This window comes from Callospermophilus lateralis, chromosome 7, assembly GCF_048772815.1.
Source record: "Callospermophilus lateralis isolate mCalLat2 chromosome 7, mCalLat2.hap1, whole genome shotgun sequence".
NCBI classification, from domain to species: domain Eukaryota; kingdom Metazoa; phylum Chordata; class Mammalia; order Rodentia; family Sciuridae; genus Callospermophilus; species Callospermophilus lateralis.
This window is the reverse complement of record NC_135311.1, coordinates 92,005,580-92,025,065: the sequence shown is the minus strand read 5'-3', so window position 1 is coordinate 92,025,065 and position 19,486 is coordinate 92,005,580. Positions and strand designations below refer to the sequence as shown.

Here is a 19,486-nt window from a genome sequence, read left to right as displayed (position 1 = left end):
ATTTCATGCTCCCAAATTACTGAAATTCCAAGCCAGTTCCAGGCTCCACCAGAATCAATTATTATTATTATTATCTTTGGTACTGAGAATTTAACCCAGGAGCACTTTACCACTGAACTATATCTTCACTCCAGTCCTTTTAAAATTTATTTTGATTTTGAGGGTCTTGCTAAATCGCTGAGGGCCTCCCTAAATTGCTGAGGCTAGTCTCAAACTTCCTTTCTTAATCTCCTAAATCACTGGATTATAAGGCCTCAGCCACTGCACCTGCTTTACCACTGACTGCATACCCAGGCCTTTTAATTATTTATTTTGAGACAGGTTGTTGCTAAGTTGCTTATGGCCTTTGCTAAATAGCTCAGGTTGGCTTCAAACTTGGGATCCTTCTGCCTCAGGCTCCAGAGTCGCTACAACTACAGCGACTTTTGTCACCACCTCTAGCAGCAAAAATGTGTTAGCAAGGCCTCCAGGTGATTCTGATGCATGCTCTCATCTGACAACGCTGCACAGAATTACCTGCCACATGTTATACAACGTATAGCAGAAAGAAAAGGGAAAATTTAAGCAACACTTTCTCCCCCAGAAGCCCTTCTTCCTCTTTGATGCAGTGAAGTGCTGAAGGCGCTCAGTATATGGTCTAGAACACACTCTGAGATATATTAGGAATTTAGTCAATGGTACAAATGCTGGTGTAAAGGTTGGTGTCCTGGGTATGAGGTTTGGCCAATTCTGTGTGTTGGAAGAGGAGAAGGACTGTGTGGTAGGATACAAGGAAAGCTCTACCCCTTGTCCTATCACAGAAACAGAGTCGCCAGGAATTTAGAGAAAGTTCTTCTTCACACTGTCACTACTGTGTCCCTCACACTCTCTTGAGTTACAGGTACTGGCTCTCAGAACTCTGCAGTGGATTCCCAAAGGGCAGGAGGCCTGCGGAAGGAAGAGCAAGGAAGGGTCTAGGCGGAATGCAAAGACATATGGAAGCCATCTCTGCGCCCTTGCTGTAGATTTTTTTTTTAACTTTATTCTGTAGTGGAGAAATAAAGTATTGATTTTTTACTTAAGCAATATTTTCAACAACTGCATGGAAAATAGAATGGTGCGAAAGATGGAGAGTTAAGGGATTATGGTACTAGTTAGGGTGGGAAATTGGAGGGCTGTGGTAAGCTAAGAACAGAATGAAGAAAATATGGATGGGGATGTGCCGAGAGCTGCGCACAGAGACAGCTTCCATTTGAGTTGTGGGTGTGGGGCCAATATCTTCGACATGGAAATCCTTGGAATCAGAAGGAATTGCTCTAAGTTCCTGAGCACAAGTAAATGACATCCCCTCCTTCTTCTTTCCCAAGGCGCTCGGGCTTTGGAATATGACAGGGTTCCAAACTACTTCTGGAACATCACTGCTATGCGCAGTGATTGGATCACTTGTTCATGGCTATGCCCCAAGAGCCCAGAAAAGTGTCTGACACATAATAGGCGCTCACCAAAACACTGTTGAATTATGAATAAAAGAATGAACGGCACCACGCCAAGACTCCTCTCCTCATCTATACCTGAAAGGTCGTTGAATAATGAAATCACATAGCTTCAAACTTGACAAGCAGTGTACGCTCAACAAGTTGTTATTTTTCCTTTTCCTTCACAATAGATCCTAGGCAATACAAAAAAAGGGGGTTTCTTTCTCTTGCGTCGTTTCCACCTCCCTTCGCCCCCGCAGCCCCCACTGGGTCTTGGGGAGCACGTGGGCCTGGGGAGGCGCGGTGGGGAATAGAGGGGGCGCCGGCCGGTGGCTAGAACTGAGCCGGTCTCCCCGGCTTACGTAAGAAGCGATCCCGCGCGGCCGGCCTGGGCTCGGAGACTGTGCAGGCGGAGGCGGCGCCGCCCATCGGGATCCGGGCTGGGTGTCTCTGGTGGCGCTACTTTCAGCAGAGGTGTGTTTTATTTGCTTTTGGCTGAGAGGCGCGGGGCTCCGGCTCTGCGCCTGGCCCTTGGCTGGGGAGCGCATCTGCCAACCCCGGGCGGAGGTGGGCCCCTCCAATTGCGCGCGGGCGGCGGGCAGCGGCGGCGGCCACAGTGACTACAGAGAATGTGACAGCCGCCCGGGAGGGGCAGAGGTGCGGATACAGGCTGCCCACGTGCGGGAATCGCTCAGGGGCTCAGTCCCAGGATGCCCGGAGCGTCGGGGCGGCGGGGGCGCGCTTTGAGTCATCCCCTTATCTCGGTTTCGCTAGCTAGTCCGAGACTGGTTTGGGGATGCCCGGCCACACGACTACCTCCTTGGACCAGGCGTGGGAGTGAGACAGCGGAAGGGATCGAGATTGGAACTGGCGGGGCCGACCTCCGCGCCCCCGAGGGCTGACTAGGCTGGGCGGGGGCACCGGAGTTCTCCATAACTGCTGCCTGGGGGCGAGGAGGTGGCGGAGGGCGGGGCTGAGGGGAGGGGTTGTCTTAAAAGTCTCTCCTTTCCCCAGTAGGGGCGGCAGGAGAGTCCCCGCGTGAGCAGAGGGTGCCTGAGGCAGGGGCCAAGAAACAAAGTTCCCGGGGCTGCCTCCGGGGCCGCTGTCTGGGCTGCCTGTTGGGCCGCTCGCCGCCTCGCGAAGGCCATGGCTTCCAAACTCCTGCGCGCGGTCATCCTAGGGCCGCCTGGCTCGGGCAAGGGCACCGTGTGCCAGAGGATCGCCCAGAACTTTGGCCTCCAGCATCTCTCCAGTGGCCACTTCTTGCGGGAGAACCTCAAAGCCAACACGGGTGAGGGGCTGTGGGGGGAGGGGCGGGGGTGAGCCGAGCGGGATCGGATTAGGCGGGGGAGAGACACAGCCCAAGAGGGGCCGGGTCTTCTCGGTCCCCGGCGCCCTTCCCCCGCCCGCGTGTGGCGGTGCAGGCTCCTACGTGCAGGAGAGCATGCAGCGGCTGCCCGCTGCCGCGCGGCTTAACCGCGCCCGGGGAGGAGGCACCGGCTCTGGGGAGGATAGTAGGAGGGACCCGCAGCTCCTCCTGCCTGGGTGGAAAAGCCCATGACTACCGGGCTCAGGGAGCCAGAGCCAGGCAGCAGAAAACGCTGAGCTTCGCTTTCACGCTGCCTACTTGGGCCAAGCGGTCCCTCAGCCCCTGGGTCTCCTCCGGCCCATCCCCCAGGTCCCTAGTGAGGCGCGCGTCTCCTTCCCCAGCCTGAGCTCCCGGGGCCCAGCGCCGCCCACCTGTGGGAGTCCTGCCCCGCTGCGCGCTGGGGAGCCCAAGGCACCGCTGGGCTTTCTACCGAGCGCCGCTTCAGCCCCTCGGCGTCGTCTTGGGCCTCCGGGCAGAGCGCTTGGTGGCTTTGAAAGGCCTATCTGTTCGCTCCCCTTAAGCTAAACTCTCCCCCACCAACTCCCTACCCCACACCCGCCAAGCCGAGGCCTGGCCGCCGGGAGACTAGGGAGACTGGTTTTATTAAGTTGCATTTTGAATCCAACCTTCTTGGAAATGGCTTCTTGATTGCCTCCCTCGGCTGACGTGGTGAAGCTGGGGATATAGGTCACCTATCTCCTACGGTAGTCTGACAGTGGTCAGCTCATCCCTTTTGCCTTCTCCCACTCCACGTTCATACCAGTTCCAAACAAATTGGCATTAAAAGGCGAGAGGTAGTGCTGGAGGTGCTGCCAGGTACACAACCCTTCTGGGATGCATGGTGCTCATAATTAGCAACTCTCCTGGAAACGTGTTATTGCAGACGGGGTCCTTGACTCTAGTCCGCAATTCTCATCTTGTCCTAGGTGGTTATTGTCCATTACGGGCTAATTATCCAGGGATCTGCATTTCAGAAGCAGAGATTAGTGTGAAGAGGAGGGTGGAGGACAGTGCTGGGAAACAGGAGCAACGCCTAAAAGCAAGGAATTGAGAACATCTGCAAAGCAGTTTATTCATTACCTCTTAAGCAGGTTGTAAAAGCAAGCTTTTATTCCCAAGAGCACTCTTCCCCTCGCCCCCACGTTTCAGATGGAAACGTTATGTTTACCAGATTACACTTTGAATTTTCTCCTGTGGATATTGTTACCTCAAGCGGGCCTATTTTAATTTTTATACCACATTCAAATGTTTCTTATACTTTCTGTATTTGGAATGTGGTTTGGGGGGAGGGTAGTCAGAGGGTTTTTTGTGAGGCTTCTCCTTGGTGGGGAGGAGAGTGAGGGACCACAAGGTGACCCGGAACCCATCCGCAACACCCTCTGTACCTGAGTTGGTGACTTATTTCTTTCTGGCGTGAAGGTCTTCTCACTGTACCTCCCGGGGCTGGGCTCCTAGCCTTTCTTTTTAAAAGATCATTTGATGGGAAATGGCTTCTTTCTGCAGGGTTTTGAAAACTTCCCACTTGCTATTCACCCTTCCCTCCCTTTGTTTTATACCATTTTAACTTTCCTCTCCTGAATTTTATTCTTTCAGGTGTCTTCATTCTTCCACCCCAATCCTGTTTTCCCTTGGAGTAAGAAGTGACTTTGAAAAGTTGAAATTTTCTTTTCCTGGGTATCAAGTTTTTTTTTTTTTTTTTTTTGCATGAAACAATTTAAAAACTATCAGGAAAGAAGAGGCCAGCAATTTTGTTATGGACTTGGGGCCTGTGACCTGAGATTATTTTTTCTCACTCAGAAGGTTTAAGTGAGGCTGGGTATAGTGGCATATACCTATAGTTGCAGAGCTTGAGGCTGAGGTGGGTGGATGGCCAAGAACCCTAGAGACCCACTACCTGGTAAATAAAAAAGCATTCTGTGGGTATTTATTTTTATATCTGTTACCTGCTGTTTGCTTTTTAGCTAATTTCCTGATAGAAAAGCACAACAACAGTGTATACGGATGCTTTTGTAGTTAAAGGTTTGAAGGAGATGATGAAACACAACAAAACTCCAGGAAATAGAACCTTTGTTGAAATTTGAATTGGAAAGTAGCTCAGGCCATCTGCTGTAGCCTGGATTCAGGCACACTTCAGGCTGCATGGCTTTCTCCTTCAGCCACTCCCTGATGAAAGGCTGCTCTTCAGGAAAGGGCCACTCTGACATTGCTTCTGGGAAGTAAGCCTTCCCTTACCTGCCCTGGCAGAATCCGCTTTTCCTCTTGTACATGCATAACCTGTTGATTTTTTGCTGCTGTTGCATATAGTTATAGCAACATAATAAATGCCTAATTCATCCAGTAGATATTTACTTAGTGCCTGGAATGTGTCAGTGTTCAAGGTGCTGGGGGCAATAGATATCATTGTTTTCTTTTGCAATGCTGGCAGTCTAACCCAAGACCTTTTGCATACTAGGCAAGCTCTCTACTACTGAGCATACTTCCAGTCCAAGCATCAAGATAATCTTGTTGTGCTCCTTGTAGCCCTTTCTACCTATACCAGATTCCAGTTCCCACTCTGAAACTGGAGTCTACCAGATTACCCAATGTACTACAAAGGGTTCAGTAAGTCTGTGTTGAAGGCATGGGACACTAACTGTCTACATCTTCCCCAGAAGTCAAATAGCAAGAGTCTATTCTGTTTAATTATCTCTGATCTATGGGAAAAGTTTGTATTTGGATGGATCTGAGATTAGCTTCCTGATAACTGTCCCTTCCAAGGCTGCCTGGAGCAGTGCAGGCTGAGGCTTATCAAATACCTTTTTTGGAGGCCCACCCCCAATCTTTGGCTTGCTTGAATTTTCTTTAGCACACTGTGAGTAAATAGAAAGGAGAGTTACCTTAGATTGCCAGGAACTGGATCTTACTCTATCACAAAGAATGTTACTTTTTTCTTTCCTTGTGTGTTTGTGTGTGCATACAGGTAGGTGTAATGAGTACATGGACACACAGGGCTGGAACTCTATAAAATGACTACCATTAAAAATTCTAACATTTAATGATAACTTCTTTTGTTGGGTCATATCTGAAGGATATGAAAATCCTTTTTCAAGTATTGGACAAATAGTGGTATTAAAAAAAAGTCCCATTGTTCTATACTCGATCTGCTATCTCAAGTGCAGGGAAGCTGGCAGGTTTCCATTTGGGAGCATGTTGGACTTGATTGAGAGAAAGGATATTCAAACCTGTTTCTGCTCTTAATTAATATTAACTGCAGCTTTTACTGGAGTTTTGCAGATGGGACTAGCATGTCCAATTAGACTATGGGCTGAGTCTCTCTGAAAAGATGACCTCGTTCAAAGGGCTTAGGGTTTTTGGGTACTCATTAAGTGTAAATGTGTGTTATGTAAGAGTGAAAATTTCTGAGGATTGGAGAATAGAAAGGTTGTATTAGACTTAACAGTGCATCTAAATTAACTTGAAATGATTAACCTTTTTGCAGATCCTACAGGGTCTTGGCTCATTACAGGATCTCTGGAGCACACTATCTATATTCCATTTTTCCTTCTAGAGTTTGGGAAGATCTGAACAAAGCCTAGGTCCAGCAAGCATCTGACCAGTTTTAAAGCATCTCTCTAGTCCACAGGCTCACTCTACTTCAGCTTTTTATTTTTAGTTTCTTTGAGGATTTTCACAAGAATTTGGAGAGCACTATTTCTGACTTCAATAGTAATTCTGCCTTAGCCTCTTGCACATCTGAATCTTTGTGTTCTTCCAGAATTATCATTTTGTTTAAAGCAGCCTTTTCTTTCTTGCTCTTTTTAGTTTTGTTTTCTTTCTTTCTTTTTTTTTTTTTTTGTAACGGGGGTTGAACCCAAGTGCACTTAACCACTGAGCCATATCTTAGCCCTTTTTTTAAATTTTGAGACAGGGTCTCACTATGTTGCTTTGGTTGCTCAGTTGCTGAGGCTGGCTTTGAATTTGTGATCCTCCTGCCTCAGCCTCCCAAGTCACTGGGATTACAGGCTTGCTCCACTCAGTTAGGCTTTAGTTTTCTTTTTTTTGTGGTATAGTATTGGGGATTGAGGCCCAGGATTATTTTACCTCTGAACCACCCACCCCGCCAACACACCTCAGCCCTTTTTATTTTTGGAGACAGGGTCTGGCTAAATTGTATAGGCTGGCTTTGAAATTGGCAATTTTCTTGCCTCGTCCTCCCAAGTCCAAAGACATTTTTATATCTATGTAATATTTCTTTCATTCAGCAGATATTACCTATTTACATATCCCATTGTTCCTAAGAGGTGAGAATCCATAAGGGGATTGAGCAAGTAGAAGATAGGTACCTGTTGAATAAATAGAGTAGTATGAGAGGTGAGGTGTGTGTTACGAAGGAAATGGAATGGTAATAATTAGTGACTAGGGTTAGGGTGGCTGTCTTGGGTTGTGTGATTGGGGAAGGCCTCTCCAGGGGATGAATATCTCCCTTCATACCATACCATGGGACGATCTAGGAGCAGAGTGTTCCAGAGAAGAAGAACAACAAGTACAAAAGCCCTTAGGTGAGAACATGCAGAGTGTTTGAGAAAGAGAGAAAGAAGTCTTATGAGCAGAAGGGATACAGAAGTGAGTCAGATCAGAGACTTGACCAAGTGTGAGATCAGGGAGAGCCTTGAGGATTCTGGTGGGCTGAATTTTATTCTAAGGGCAGTGAAAAGCCATTGAAAGGTTTAAAGTCAGACAGTGATACAAGTAAATTTACCTTCTCAAAGCTGACTTTTTTTTTTCATGCTGTGTAGAGAAGTGACTCCAGGTGAGCAAGAGTGGTACCAGGGAGCCCAGTGTAAATGGGAAGAGTGGCAAAGTCAGAGAAACAGAGAGAGATCCTTTTAAAGGCAGAGCCCACTGGTCCCAGTAAGTTGGCTGTGAGAGGTAATGGGGAGAAAGAAGTCTAGAGGAGTTCCCAGGATATTGGCCTGAATATCTGCCTGGATAAATGTACCTTAGATGGGTGTCTAATCAATTTTGTGTGCAGTGTTTGCATTATTTGCTTTTAAGAATGCTCTTATGAATGTTATTTTATATAAATCACTAGATACATATACTTTCTTTGGAATATTTCTTACTGTTCTGAAAGTTTTTGAACCACAGGGGAGTAACAGAGTTTTAAGTTTAACTTAAGATAATCCAGTCAAGTTCATTCTTTCTTTCTGCTGAGCATTGAACCCCAGGGCCTTGCACCTCTACCCTAGACATCTATTCTCAGCCCTTCAGACGACTTCTTGGCAGCTTATTGGTGCTACTTTATTCATGTACTCTGGGGCTTTAAAAAAAAAAGAAAGAAAGAAAAAGAAATATATGCTTTTTTTTTTTTTTTTTTTTTTTGCTGGAGTGGGTGGGTGGGGGTAACCTGGGATTGAATTCAGGTGTGCTTACTCACTGAGCCATATCTCCAGCCCTCTTTATTTTGAGACAGGTTCTCACTAAGTTGCCAAGACTGGCGTTGAACTTGGGATCCTCCTGCCTCAGCTTCCCAAGTCTTTGGGATTACAGGCCTTGGGGATTACTGTGCCTGGCAGTTATTAAAGATTTAGAAGACTTGGAAAGATGAAGACAGTTGTTTGTATTCCACTTTCTGGGAAAGATACAGTTACTTTTCTGTAACTTTCTGGAAACAATTAACTATTAATACTTTTGTATACAGTATATTGTTGCAGAATGTTTTTAAGGAATACATACAAACACATCCCCCATATACAGTATGTAAATTTTGAAAATTGCTTGCTTTATTTAACACTATAGTGTTTAACATTTTCCAAAGCTGTTAAGTATTGTTCTTTAATATGAACTCAATTCCCATGTACTGAATTCTAATATGATTTATTTCATTTACAAAAAGGTAATGCATGCAAATGATAAAAACTTTCAAGTACACTAGGATTAGAATAGAAAGTTTCCCTCCCATCCCTGGCCTTTGACTCTTCTGTTTCTCTTGAGAACCTTTTTTTTTTTTTTTTTTTTTTTACTTTTCATGGATATTCATCCAAAGAATTTGCATACATTTACTGCATATATATATATATATATATATATATAATCAATGACTTTTATATAAATTAACATGTATTTTTTGCTTTACAATTATTATTTATACAAATGTAAAAAAAAAAAAAAAACCACCAAACTGTTGATTGTGGATACCTAGGGGAGGTGCGTCTTTGGGAAGAGTGCTTCTATGTTACACTTTCTATTTTTAAAATGTTTCCATAGATTATTTTTATAAAATAAACACTGGTAGAATATTATTAACTAATCTACAGGCATTATTTGGATGTCACCAGTTTTTTCATGAATGTTTCTGGTCCAGGATCCAATTTAGTATTGTACATTGCATTTAGTGCCATGTCCTTCTCATCTTTAATCTGTGAGAATTTCTAAAAAAAAAAAAAAAACCCAACTTATTTTCATCTTGTGTGACTTTGACCTTTTAAAAAAGTTTCTTATTTTATGTTTTCATTTTTACTTTCTTCTTTGTAGAATAACCATAATTTGGGTTATTGGGTGTTTTCTCATGATTACATTGAGATTGTGTTTTTTGGTAAGAATACCATGGAAGTGCTGGGCACAATGGCACATGCCTGTAATCCCAGTTATTGGGAGGCTGAGGGAAGAGGATTGTAAGTTTGAGTCCAGCCTGGATAATTTAGTGGGACCCGGTCTCAAAGTAAAAAGTGAAAAAGACTGGGAATGTAGGTCAGTAGTAGCACTCCTGGGTTCAATCCCCAATATGGGGAAAAATACAAAAAAATTCATAGAAGCAATATTCTTTCCTCAGGGTAAGGTAGCAATTTTTCCATTTGAAGGAAATACTGAGGCTGGGGATGTAGCTTAGTGATGGAGCACTTGCCTAGTATGTTGGAGGTCCTGGGTTTGATTCTCAGCAACACACACACACATGCAACGCACACACGTACGTACAAAATTATTCTTTGTTTTGTGCTTTGTGTGTGTGTGTGTTTGTGGTACTAGTGTTTGAACCCAGGAGTGCCCAACCACCTCAGCTCCTTATATTATTTTTATTTTGAGAAAGGGTCTCACTGAGTTGCTTAGTGCCTCACTTTTGCTGACGCTGGCTTTGAACTCATAAGTCTCCTGTCTCAGCCACCGGAGCTGCTGGGATTATAGGTGTGTACCATAGCTCCTGGCCTGGTTGAAGTTTTGAAGACTATCCTGGCGTAGACAGATATGTAGTTAGAGAAAGAGGGGGCTCATGGAACCCCGGTCCCACAGAGGTCTTCAGGCTATATTCTGAGGTCTACCGATTTACCTGGAACCTTTGATGGGAATTGATGTACAAAGCATTCTACACTAAATACATCTTCCATTACTTTTTTTTGGGGGGAGGGGTGTTGCTGGGGATTAAACCCAGGGCCTTATGCATGCAAGTCAAGCACTCTATCAACTGAGCTATCAGCCCTCATTACATGTTTGAGTGCCTGGGAATAGGGGCTTGTGAGATGCAAAGTCGTGATACAAAGTCAGTTCTCTACAGTAGCTGCTGAGTTTATTGGCAGAGACAGACCAACATACAAGTAGGAAATAAAGCAATGGTGACAGAAAGATGTGCATGCTTGGGTTTGGTGGGATGCAGGGAAGAGGGAGTTTACCTAGCATTGAGGTGGAGGTATAATTGGGGATGGCTTTTTAGAGGAGCTAATCCTTGAACTGAGTAAGACCAATGAGCCCAGCTATCAAATGAAGAGATAGGGTTAGGGGCTTTCCTGACTCCTGCGACTTGTACTCTAGAGCTATTTGTGGTGCACTAGAATTCATGGGTACACCTTACATATCATCATTTTAGTCTTCATTTATCCTAATTATACTCTCAAAGGAAAGAATTACCTCATTTGAGTATTATTATTATGTTTTTTTTCTGTATGGTGTGGATGTTTGAATCCAGGGCCTTGTAAAGTTCTGCGTACATTAAGCTACACACCCTAGCCCTCCCCTAGCCCAAGGAAAGAGTTGTTACACCTGTAACAACCTGTCACCTTGTCAGCTCCCATTGTTTGTGCTTTCTTTTAAGGTTCATATAAGTATAATATTATTGTAGTCTTTGAAGGTTTTTTAATTTCTGCTTCAAACTTCCTGGAACTCAATATGGCAAATAGTCATTCATGAAACTTACATTTTGCTTCAGATTATTAGTTATAAATCCATCCATCATGAAGGGCATATTGAATGATCTATTCTTTTCAAAATCTGGCAAATAAATGGCATTGTGTTTATCTGTATATTAGTGTATCTGTATATTTGTCTTTGCTATGAGAGGGTTTATGAACTGGAAATTGTTTTTCTTGTAAAGTTTTAGACAGTGTGCTTTCACATTGAGTCTTAACCATGAATTTCCCTTGGCAAACTTTTTTTTTTTTTTTTTTTTTTGTGGTACTGTGGATTGAATCCAGGTACTGTGGTTTGAAATTGGACATGCTTAGGTAAGTGCTCTATTACTGAGCTGCATCCCCAGCCCAACTAAAAATATATATATTTTTGGCACTGGAGATTTAATCCAGGGGCACTCTTCCACTGAACCACATTCCTAGCCCTTTTTATTTTTTATTTTGAGACAGGCCTCACTAAGTCTCTGGCTTCAAATTTGTGATCCTCCTGCCTCAGCCTCCTGAGCTGGTGGGACTACAGGCATGCACCACAATGTCTGGCCAAATTAAACATTTTTTAAAGGGTTAAGTAATTAGAGGTTTTTAAGGATTACCTTGTGCTTTCCACTCGCTGCTCTTGACGTATAATTCTCAGGTTGGCCTTTTAAGACAGTACAAAATGTCCCATTTGTACACCTTCACCGAGTCCAGTGTAGATGGTTGATGTTTTATTTTAACACTTCGACCTCCAAGCCCTGATAGTTCTTGTAATAAACATGTTTGGCAGCAGGCATTCCTTACTTAGCCAGAGGGATATTGAAATGATGCGAAGTTGCTCTTGCTCATCATTCTGAAGAAGCTAGAAATCAACTATTTTGTAGTCCTCAGCATTTTCTTTTTGGTAACATTAACCTGTGACCCAGGAACTTAGTAATTCTTGCAGCTTGGTCATAATTAACAACTTGTCGTGGATAAAGCATTTGGCAGGCTCTGGACTAGCTAATGTGTGCCTGCTGTCTCTAACCTACATGCAAATCTACCCAGAAGTTGTTATATAATATTAAAATAAATGAACTCAGAAGGTGGATAACTTGCCATTTGTCAACTAGTTACTTATTTTATTTTATTTATTTTTCAGTACCAGAGATTAGATCCAGGGGTATTTTACCACTGAGCCATATCCCCAGCACTTCTATTTTTTTTTTTTTTGAGACAGGATAGCTCTAAGTGTCCAAGCTTCCCTTGAACTTGTGTTCTGTGTGCCTCAGTCACCAAGTAGCTGGGATTACAGGCATAAGCCTTCATGTGGGATGCTTAACTACTAAGCCATTATCCTTTATTTTCATTTATTTATTTATTTATTTTTTGAGACAGGGCCTCCCTAAATTGCTTAGGGCCTTACTAAGTTGCTGCTTTTGAATTTGCCTCCAGAGTGCTGGGATTACAGGTGTGTGCCACGATGCCTGGCTAAAACTTTTTTTTTTTAATAAGGGTCTTAATCTAATTCATGGGAGAGGAGACCTATGACCCCTCCCCTCTTCACCCACCTTGGCAGTAAAGTTCCAACCTTTGCATTGTAGGGTACAAAATTCAGATTGCAACATGGCAGGAAGAGGATCATTGCAACTCAGTACTGCAATCTGAGGTTCAGAAGGCTTTTTAAGGGTAAGCTATGGAGTGTGAGTTTTTTTTTTTTTTTTTTGTCCCAAAAACATTTTTAAAAACAAATCTATTAAAAAGGAAGCACTGACACCCCCCCCAACCCCCTCCCCCCCAAAAAAGGACCTAAACTGTTCTAAAATAGAAACCATCTGTGGTTGTAAGGAGGTAGAAGAAGTTGCTTCTCATGATGATGGCATGAGTTCTGGAATAGTGCCTGAGCTTAGTGTTACTTCATTAGTCATTTGACAAATGTTTCTGTGCCTGCATTAGGTTCAGAGAGGCATGCAAAAGTAAAACTTGCTCTCTGCCCTTGAGGCACTTACAACCCAGGGTACAAATTCTAGGTTTCATTATGTCCCCATGGGGATGCATGTTTACATGGGCAGACGCTGTTTTGAGGTACCTTTGGCTTGGAATGCTTCTCATACTTCTGGGAATCTTAGAGTCTGTTTTCAGTCTCCTCACTTTCCACGAAGCTTTTCCAAAACTGTTGCAGTTAAAAGTTGTTTTCTTTTTTTTTGTTGTTGTTCCTGGAATGAACCCAGAGGTTCTTACCCACTGAACCATATTCCCAGCCCAAGGGAAGACGAGTTAGATTATGAAGGTAGATCTCTCTGAGGAGGTGATGTTTAAGCTGATTTCTTAATGAGGGTAGGAACCAGATGTGTGAACATTTGGGGGCAGAAGGAATAACATGTAGAAAGACCTCATGTAGTGCTGAACTAACCTTTCCCTCCTGTCCTGGGGATTGAACCCAGACCTTGCACATGCTAGGCAAGTGCTCTGCTGCTGAGCTATACTTCCAGCCCTTTATGTTTTGAGACTAGGTCTGGCTTAGTTAATGAGTTTGGCCTCAAATTTGTGATCCTCCTGTCTCAGCCTCCTGAGTGGCTGGGATTACAGGCATGAGTCACTGTGAACTTTAAGTGCAGAAATGAGGAGAGGAGGTCCATAAACCCCTTTGGAGCGCTGTGCATGAGGAACAGATGGGAAGAGCCAGGCACAGTGGTGGCATACACCTGTAATCCCAGTGGCTCGCCTATAGTCCCAGTGGCTCGGGAGACGGAGGATCACAAGTTCATAAGCCAGCCTCAGCAATTTAGTGAGGCCCTAAGCAACTCAGTGAGACCCTGTCTCTAAATAAAATAAAATAAAATATAAAAAGGGGCTTAGGATGTGGCTTAGTGGTTAAGTGCCCCTGCCCCTGAGTTCAATCCTTGGTACTTAAAAAAAAAAAAAAGGAGCCTTTTGAGGCATGGCCAGGAGTTTGGGCTTTATTAAAATTGGATGGAAATCCACTGAGTCCTTTTTCTTTTAGTGGGGGACTATTTTTAAGAAATATATAGCAGCTTTACTGAGATATAATTTGTACACAATAAAATTTTATTCTTTAAAAATACACAGATCAGTGGACCAGGGATATAGCTCAGCTGATAGAATGCTTGCCTTGCATGCACAAGGCCCTGGGTTTGATTTTAGCGCCATTAAAAAAAAAAAAAAAAGCAAAGAAAAAGAAAAGAAAAAAAAATGCTCAGATCAATGGTATTTAGTATTTTACTACTGTAAACCCTTCACCATTATCTAATTTCAGAACATTTTCATTAACCCTGAAAGGAACCCTGTGCCTCTTAACAGTCACTCTCCGTTTGCCTTTCCAGCCTCTGACCGGTGATTGCTAAGTTCTGTTTGTATGGATTTCTCTATTCTAGATATTTCATATATAAATGGAATTATGCAATATGTAACTTTTTGTGTCTTATTGTCCAGGCTGGCTATGAATTTTTAATCCTCCCACCTCAGTTTCCTAAATTGCTGGGATTATAGGCACATACCTTAATCCTTCTCATTGTCAAATAACATTCAGTTACCTGGATATACCATGTTTGTTTATCTGATCATTGGATGTTGGACAGTTGGATTGTTCCCTGCTAGGGACACTCATATACTAGTTTTTGTATGGATATATGTTTATTTCTCCTGGGTATACACCTGTGAGTTGAACTACAGGATCACTTGTTAGCTCTGTGTTTAACACTTGGAAGAACTAACGAACTTTACCAAAGCAGCTGTGCCATTTTACATCTCACCAGCAGTAAATTGCTGGTTCTGCTTCAGATCATAGCAAACATTTTTTTTTTTTTTAATGGTACTGTGGACTGAATCTAGGGCTTTGTATTTACTAGGCAAGTGCTCTACAACTGAATGATACTCAGCCCTTTCAAAAGAATTTTTTTTTGTTAATAATTTTTATTTTTAAACAGTCTTGCTAAGCTGCTGAGGCTGTCCTTGAATTTGTGATCCTCCTGCCTCAGCTTCCTGAGTCTAAGATTATAGGCATGTACCAGAGTGCCCAACCCATTTGTTTTTGTCTGTCATTTTGGTTTGGGCTCCTAGTCAGTATAAAGTGATATCTCACTGGTTTTGATTTACATTTCCTTTTTTTTTTTTTTTTTTAAAGAGAGAGAGAGACAGGGAGAGGATTTTTTAAAATTTATTTTTTTAGTTTTCGGCGGACACAACATCTTTGTTTGTATGTGGTGCTGAGGATCAAACCCGGGCTGCTCGCATGCCAGGCGAGTGTGCTACCGCTTGAGCCACATCCCCAGCCCTGATTTACATTTCCTTAAGGACTAATGGTGTTGAACCTATATATTTTGGATATAGGTCCCTTGGAAGGTATATCCTTTAAAAACTGTTTTTTTTTTTTTCATTCTGTGGATTGTTTTTTCATTTTCTTGGTGGTACCCTGGGAAGCATAAGTTTTTTGATGTTGATGAAATCAGGTAAGCTAGTGTTTTTCTTTTGCTGTGTATGCTTTTGGTGTTGTACTGAGAACTGTTTCCTGATCTCAGATGAAGCCATTGTTTAAAATACTGGATTAACATCTGATTCACATTTTGAATATCATTCAGATTATTGGAAATTGAATTGGAAGTTTCCAGAATGAAACTAGGAACAACAATTAAGAGGCTATCATAGTATCAGCAGTCAGGGATAGACTTTAAACTTCATTGAGCATTTGTAAGATCAGTGTATTCTAACAGCATTTTGTTCACAGGAATAAGAAATGGTCTCCACCTTTAAGAAATTTATAAGGGGGCTGGGAATGCGGCTCAATGGTAGCGCGCCCATGCCTGGCATGGGTTCGATCCTCAGCACTACATACAAAGATGTTGTGTCCACTGAAAACTAAAAAAATAAATATTAAAATATTCTCTCTCTTTAAAAAAAAAAAAAGAAATTTATAAGGCAAAATATACATTCACTCCTTTATATAAGCCAGATGTGATGGTTGCTAGAAATTGAAAAAAAATTTGTGAAAACAGTAAGAGGAATTACTTAAACAGCTTCTTTATTTCTTTCTTCTTTTTTTATAATATTTTTTTAGTTGTTGATGGACCTTTATTTTATTTAAGGCAAGTGCTCTGCCACTGAGCCACAACCCTAGTCCCTCTTGCTTTCTTTTTTTTGTCACTAATGTAATACTTTTTTTCCCTCCTTCTGAGGGAGTGGGGGGACACTGGGGATTGAATGCAGGGGCACTTTACCATTGAGTTACAATTCCTTTTTTATTTTATCAGCCTTTTTTTATTTTTTATTTTGAGATAGGGCCCAAGTTGCTTAGGGCCTTGCTAAATTGCTGAGATTGGCCTCCAATTTATGATCCTCTTGCCTCAGCCTCCTGAGTCGCTGGGATTATAGGCATGTGCCACAGTGCCTGGCTGAATGGTTTTTAGGTGAAAGATCTCTCTCTCTTTCTTTTTTTTGGGGGGGAGTAGGTACCAGGGATAAAACTCTCAGGGGCACTTGGCCACTAAGCCACATCCCCAGCCCTATTCTTTCTTTAAAAAATAGTTATTATTTAGTCATTGGTAGACACAACATCTTTATTATTTTTATGTGTTGCTGAGGATCAAATCCAGTGCCTCACACATGCTAGGCGAGTGCTCTACCTCTGAGCCACAACCCCAGCCCTGCCAGCCCTATTTTATATTTTATTTAGAGACAGGGTCTCATTGAATTGCTTAGTGCCTCACTTTTGCTGAGGCTGGTTTTGAACTTACGATCCACCTGCCTCAGCTTGTGGGGCTGCCGGGATTACAGGTGTGTGCCACCGTGCCCAGTTTAGGTGAGAGATCTTCATGGGAATAGCCAATGTTCTTTGCATGACAGCTATAAAATATTGATTGTATATATAAGTATAATTTCTCAATTTTTAAAAATGACAACTATAAGTTCCATTGCAAAAGATGAATTAATTTTTGATTTAACACTAATGGCAGTGACTTAGTTTTAAAAATATCAAGTCTTAGCTGTCAATGGTTGGCATATGCCTGTAATCCCAGTTACTCAGGAAGCTGAGACAGGAGGATCACAAGTTCAGGCCCCCAAAAGGCTGGGGATGCCTGTAGCCCCATAGTAGAGCATTTGTGGGTTTAATCCCCAATCTACCCACCTACCAACAATCTCCCCAATCCTACCCACCCCCCAACACACATAAACTCTCTAGCTTGGATCAGGTGCAAGATCTCAGTTTCCACTGAACTCAAGAATTTGTTTTGGTTTTTTAAAGTTCTTAGGGATTAAACAGTATGCATAACAATGTGTTTTTTAATTCTTCCATTTTTTAAAGTCTCAGAATTGAAAGGGATTTCAAGTCATTCTGTACAAGTGTGCTGGATCTCTTCTATGGCAGCTGACAGTTAACAAACTCACTGCCTGTGTAAGCAGGCTCTTTCATTGGTGGACAGGTCTAATTGTTAGAAGGCTCCCCCCCCCCCTTTTACTGAGACGAAAGCCAATTCCTTGAAACTGTCATCAATAAACTGCCATCCATTTGTCCAACTTCAGTCGCTAGATCACATAAATTAAATCCATTAGGTCTTTAGGTAATTGAAAATAGTTTCAGGGCAGCACTTTGCCAATTTAAGGTGCCTTTTTCCCCCCCGCCACGAAAAGCAGCCTTAGTTCCATGCACTCTTGGTCCCATGGTCACATTTCTACTTTTCTTTTTCGGAACTAGTCTCCATGACCCCGCCAGGATGGCCCCCCAAAACTGGCTCGCTGTACATGTTGTAAATTTGCTCTCCATTTTCTACTTCTTCTAAATCACTACATTATTTGAGTGGTATTTCTGAATGTTGTCCTGTAGTGCACATTAACTCAGTCTTATAAAAGCCTATGATACTTAAGAGAACATGCTGGGGTCACCTCAAAACCTAAGTATAGATAGTGTCAACTCTGGGCTACTAGAACCTGTAGTTCTATCTTTTGAATCAGGAGCCAGAAACCCTTTCCCTTGGCCATGCTGAGGCTTAGGATGGCGTGTGGAATTGATGGCGGGAACTGCTGGCAGCATGGAGGAATTATCACTTAGCCTAAATATTGTAGGAGGTTGATCAGCAATAAACAATTCATCACTACATTTGTCCAAATTGTCTTCGATTATAGTTTATTCGGGTTGTTTCCCACATAGTTGTTTTCTAAATCCCAAACTGTATTGATTTATGCTCAGCTTCTCCGTGATGCAGATGATGCAAAGCTCCTAGCTTAGTGTGGTTTTCAGAATGTAGACTCTGGAGCCAGGTGGCTCAATTTGGAATCTGAAAGTGTCCGCCCTTGTCTCCATGACCTTGGGCAAGGCAGCCAACCTTTTTGTGTTTCCTCACTTAAATGATGGTCATGGCAGAGATACCTCAGGTTTTCCTAGTGAGTGTTAAACAAGGTAGTTTTTTTGGCATGTTTGAGACTAGAGTGAGGCAAGTGAGGCAACTGTCCCCTAGTGACAGATCTAAGGGGACACAAAAAATCTCAGCAATCAAGATAAATAGTAGTTTAATGCAATAAAATGAACAAAATGCCAGAAATTAATAAATTTTGTTTATTTTCATACTGGAGATTGAACCCAGGGGAGCTACATTCCCAGCCTTTGAGACTGGGTCTCACTAAGTTGCCCTGATTCGCCTGGAATTTGCTCTCCTCCTGCGTAAGCCCTCTCAAGTACTGGAATTACAGGTGTGTGCCATCATGCCTGACTTTTTATTTTAAGAGATGGGTCTGATATCTTTCCATTCTCTTTTTGGTGGTGCTGGGAATTGAACCCAGGGCCTTATGCATGTGAGGCAAGCACTCTACTGAGCTGTACTCCTGTCCCCGGGTCTGCTATCTTTCCCAGACTGGAGTGTGATCCCACAACAGAACACAGACACCACATTGGCATTAGCACACTAGGCAGCCTGAAACTTCCAGACTTAAGCAGTCCTGCCTCCTCAGACTGCAGTTGCTGGGACTATGGGTGTGTGTCACTGCACCAGGCTCAGAATGCCAAACTTTTTAAGATCAGATCCAGCCAGGTATCCTGGGCACACCTGTGATTCCAGCTACTTGAAGTTCCAGGCCAGCCTCTGCAATTTAGTGAGACCCTGTCTCAAAAAGGACTGGAGATACAGGTCAGTGGTAAAGCACTCCTGAGTTCAATTCCCAGTACTGTAAAGATAAAGACCAGATCCAACAGAATTGGGATTAGAGTGAGGTGAGAGAGTGAGTTGGGCATAGAATTTTTTTCTTTCTTCTTTTTTTTTTTTTTTTTGGTGGTTATAGCATGCCTTTATTTTATATGCTTATTTTTGTATGCAGTGCTAAAGATTGAACCCAGTGCCTCACACATGCTAGACAAGCACTCTGCCACTGAGCTATAGCCCCAGCCCTTTTTTTCTTTTTTTTTTTAATTTAAAATACTGCTCTATAGACAGGTGTGGTGGGCACACCTATGGTCCCAGGTACTCTGGAGACTGAGGTAGGAGGATCTTTTGAGCCCAGGAGCTCAAGGCTAGCCTGGGCAACATAGAAAAAAAAGGCAATACATA

General features: G+C 43.0%; 1 protein-coding gene across 4 annotated transcripts in view; it reads left to right on the top strand.

Moving 5' to 3' along the window:
* Positions 1–1,894: 1,894 nt before the first annotated feature.
* The window catches only part of Ak4 (adenylate kinase 4), a 67,402-nt gene continuing 49,810 nt past the window's right edge, over positions 1,895–19,486 (top strand). For 2 of the 4 annotated variants that reach the window (XM_076860240.2, XM_076860238.2), the window contains exons 1-2: positions 2,059–2,111; positions 2,472–2,745. In XM_076860240.2, coding sequence (XP_076716355.1) covers positions 2,601–2,745 — 145 coding nt within the window. In that variant the 5' untranslated portion in view covers positions 2,059–2,111; positions 2,472–2,600. Of the gene's footprint in view, positions 1,929–2,058; positions 2,112–2,468; positions 2,746–19,486 lie in introns of those variants that run through there. The other 2 variants (XM_076860239.2, XM_076860241.2) reach the window with 2 other exon arrangements.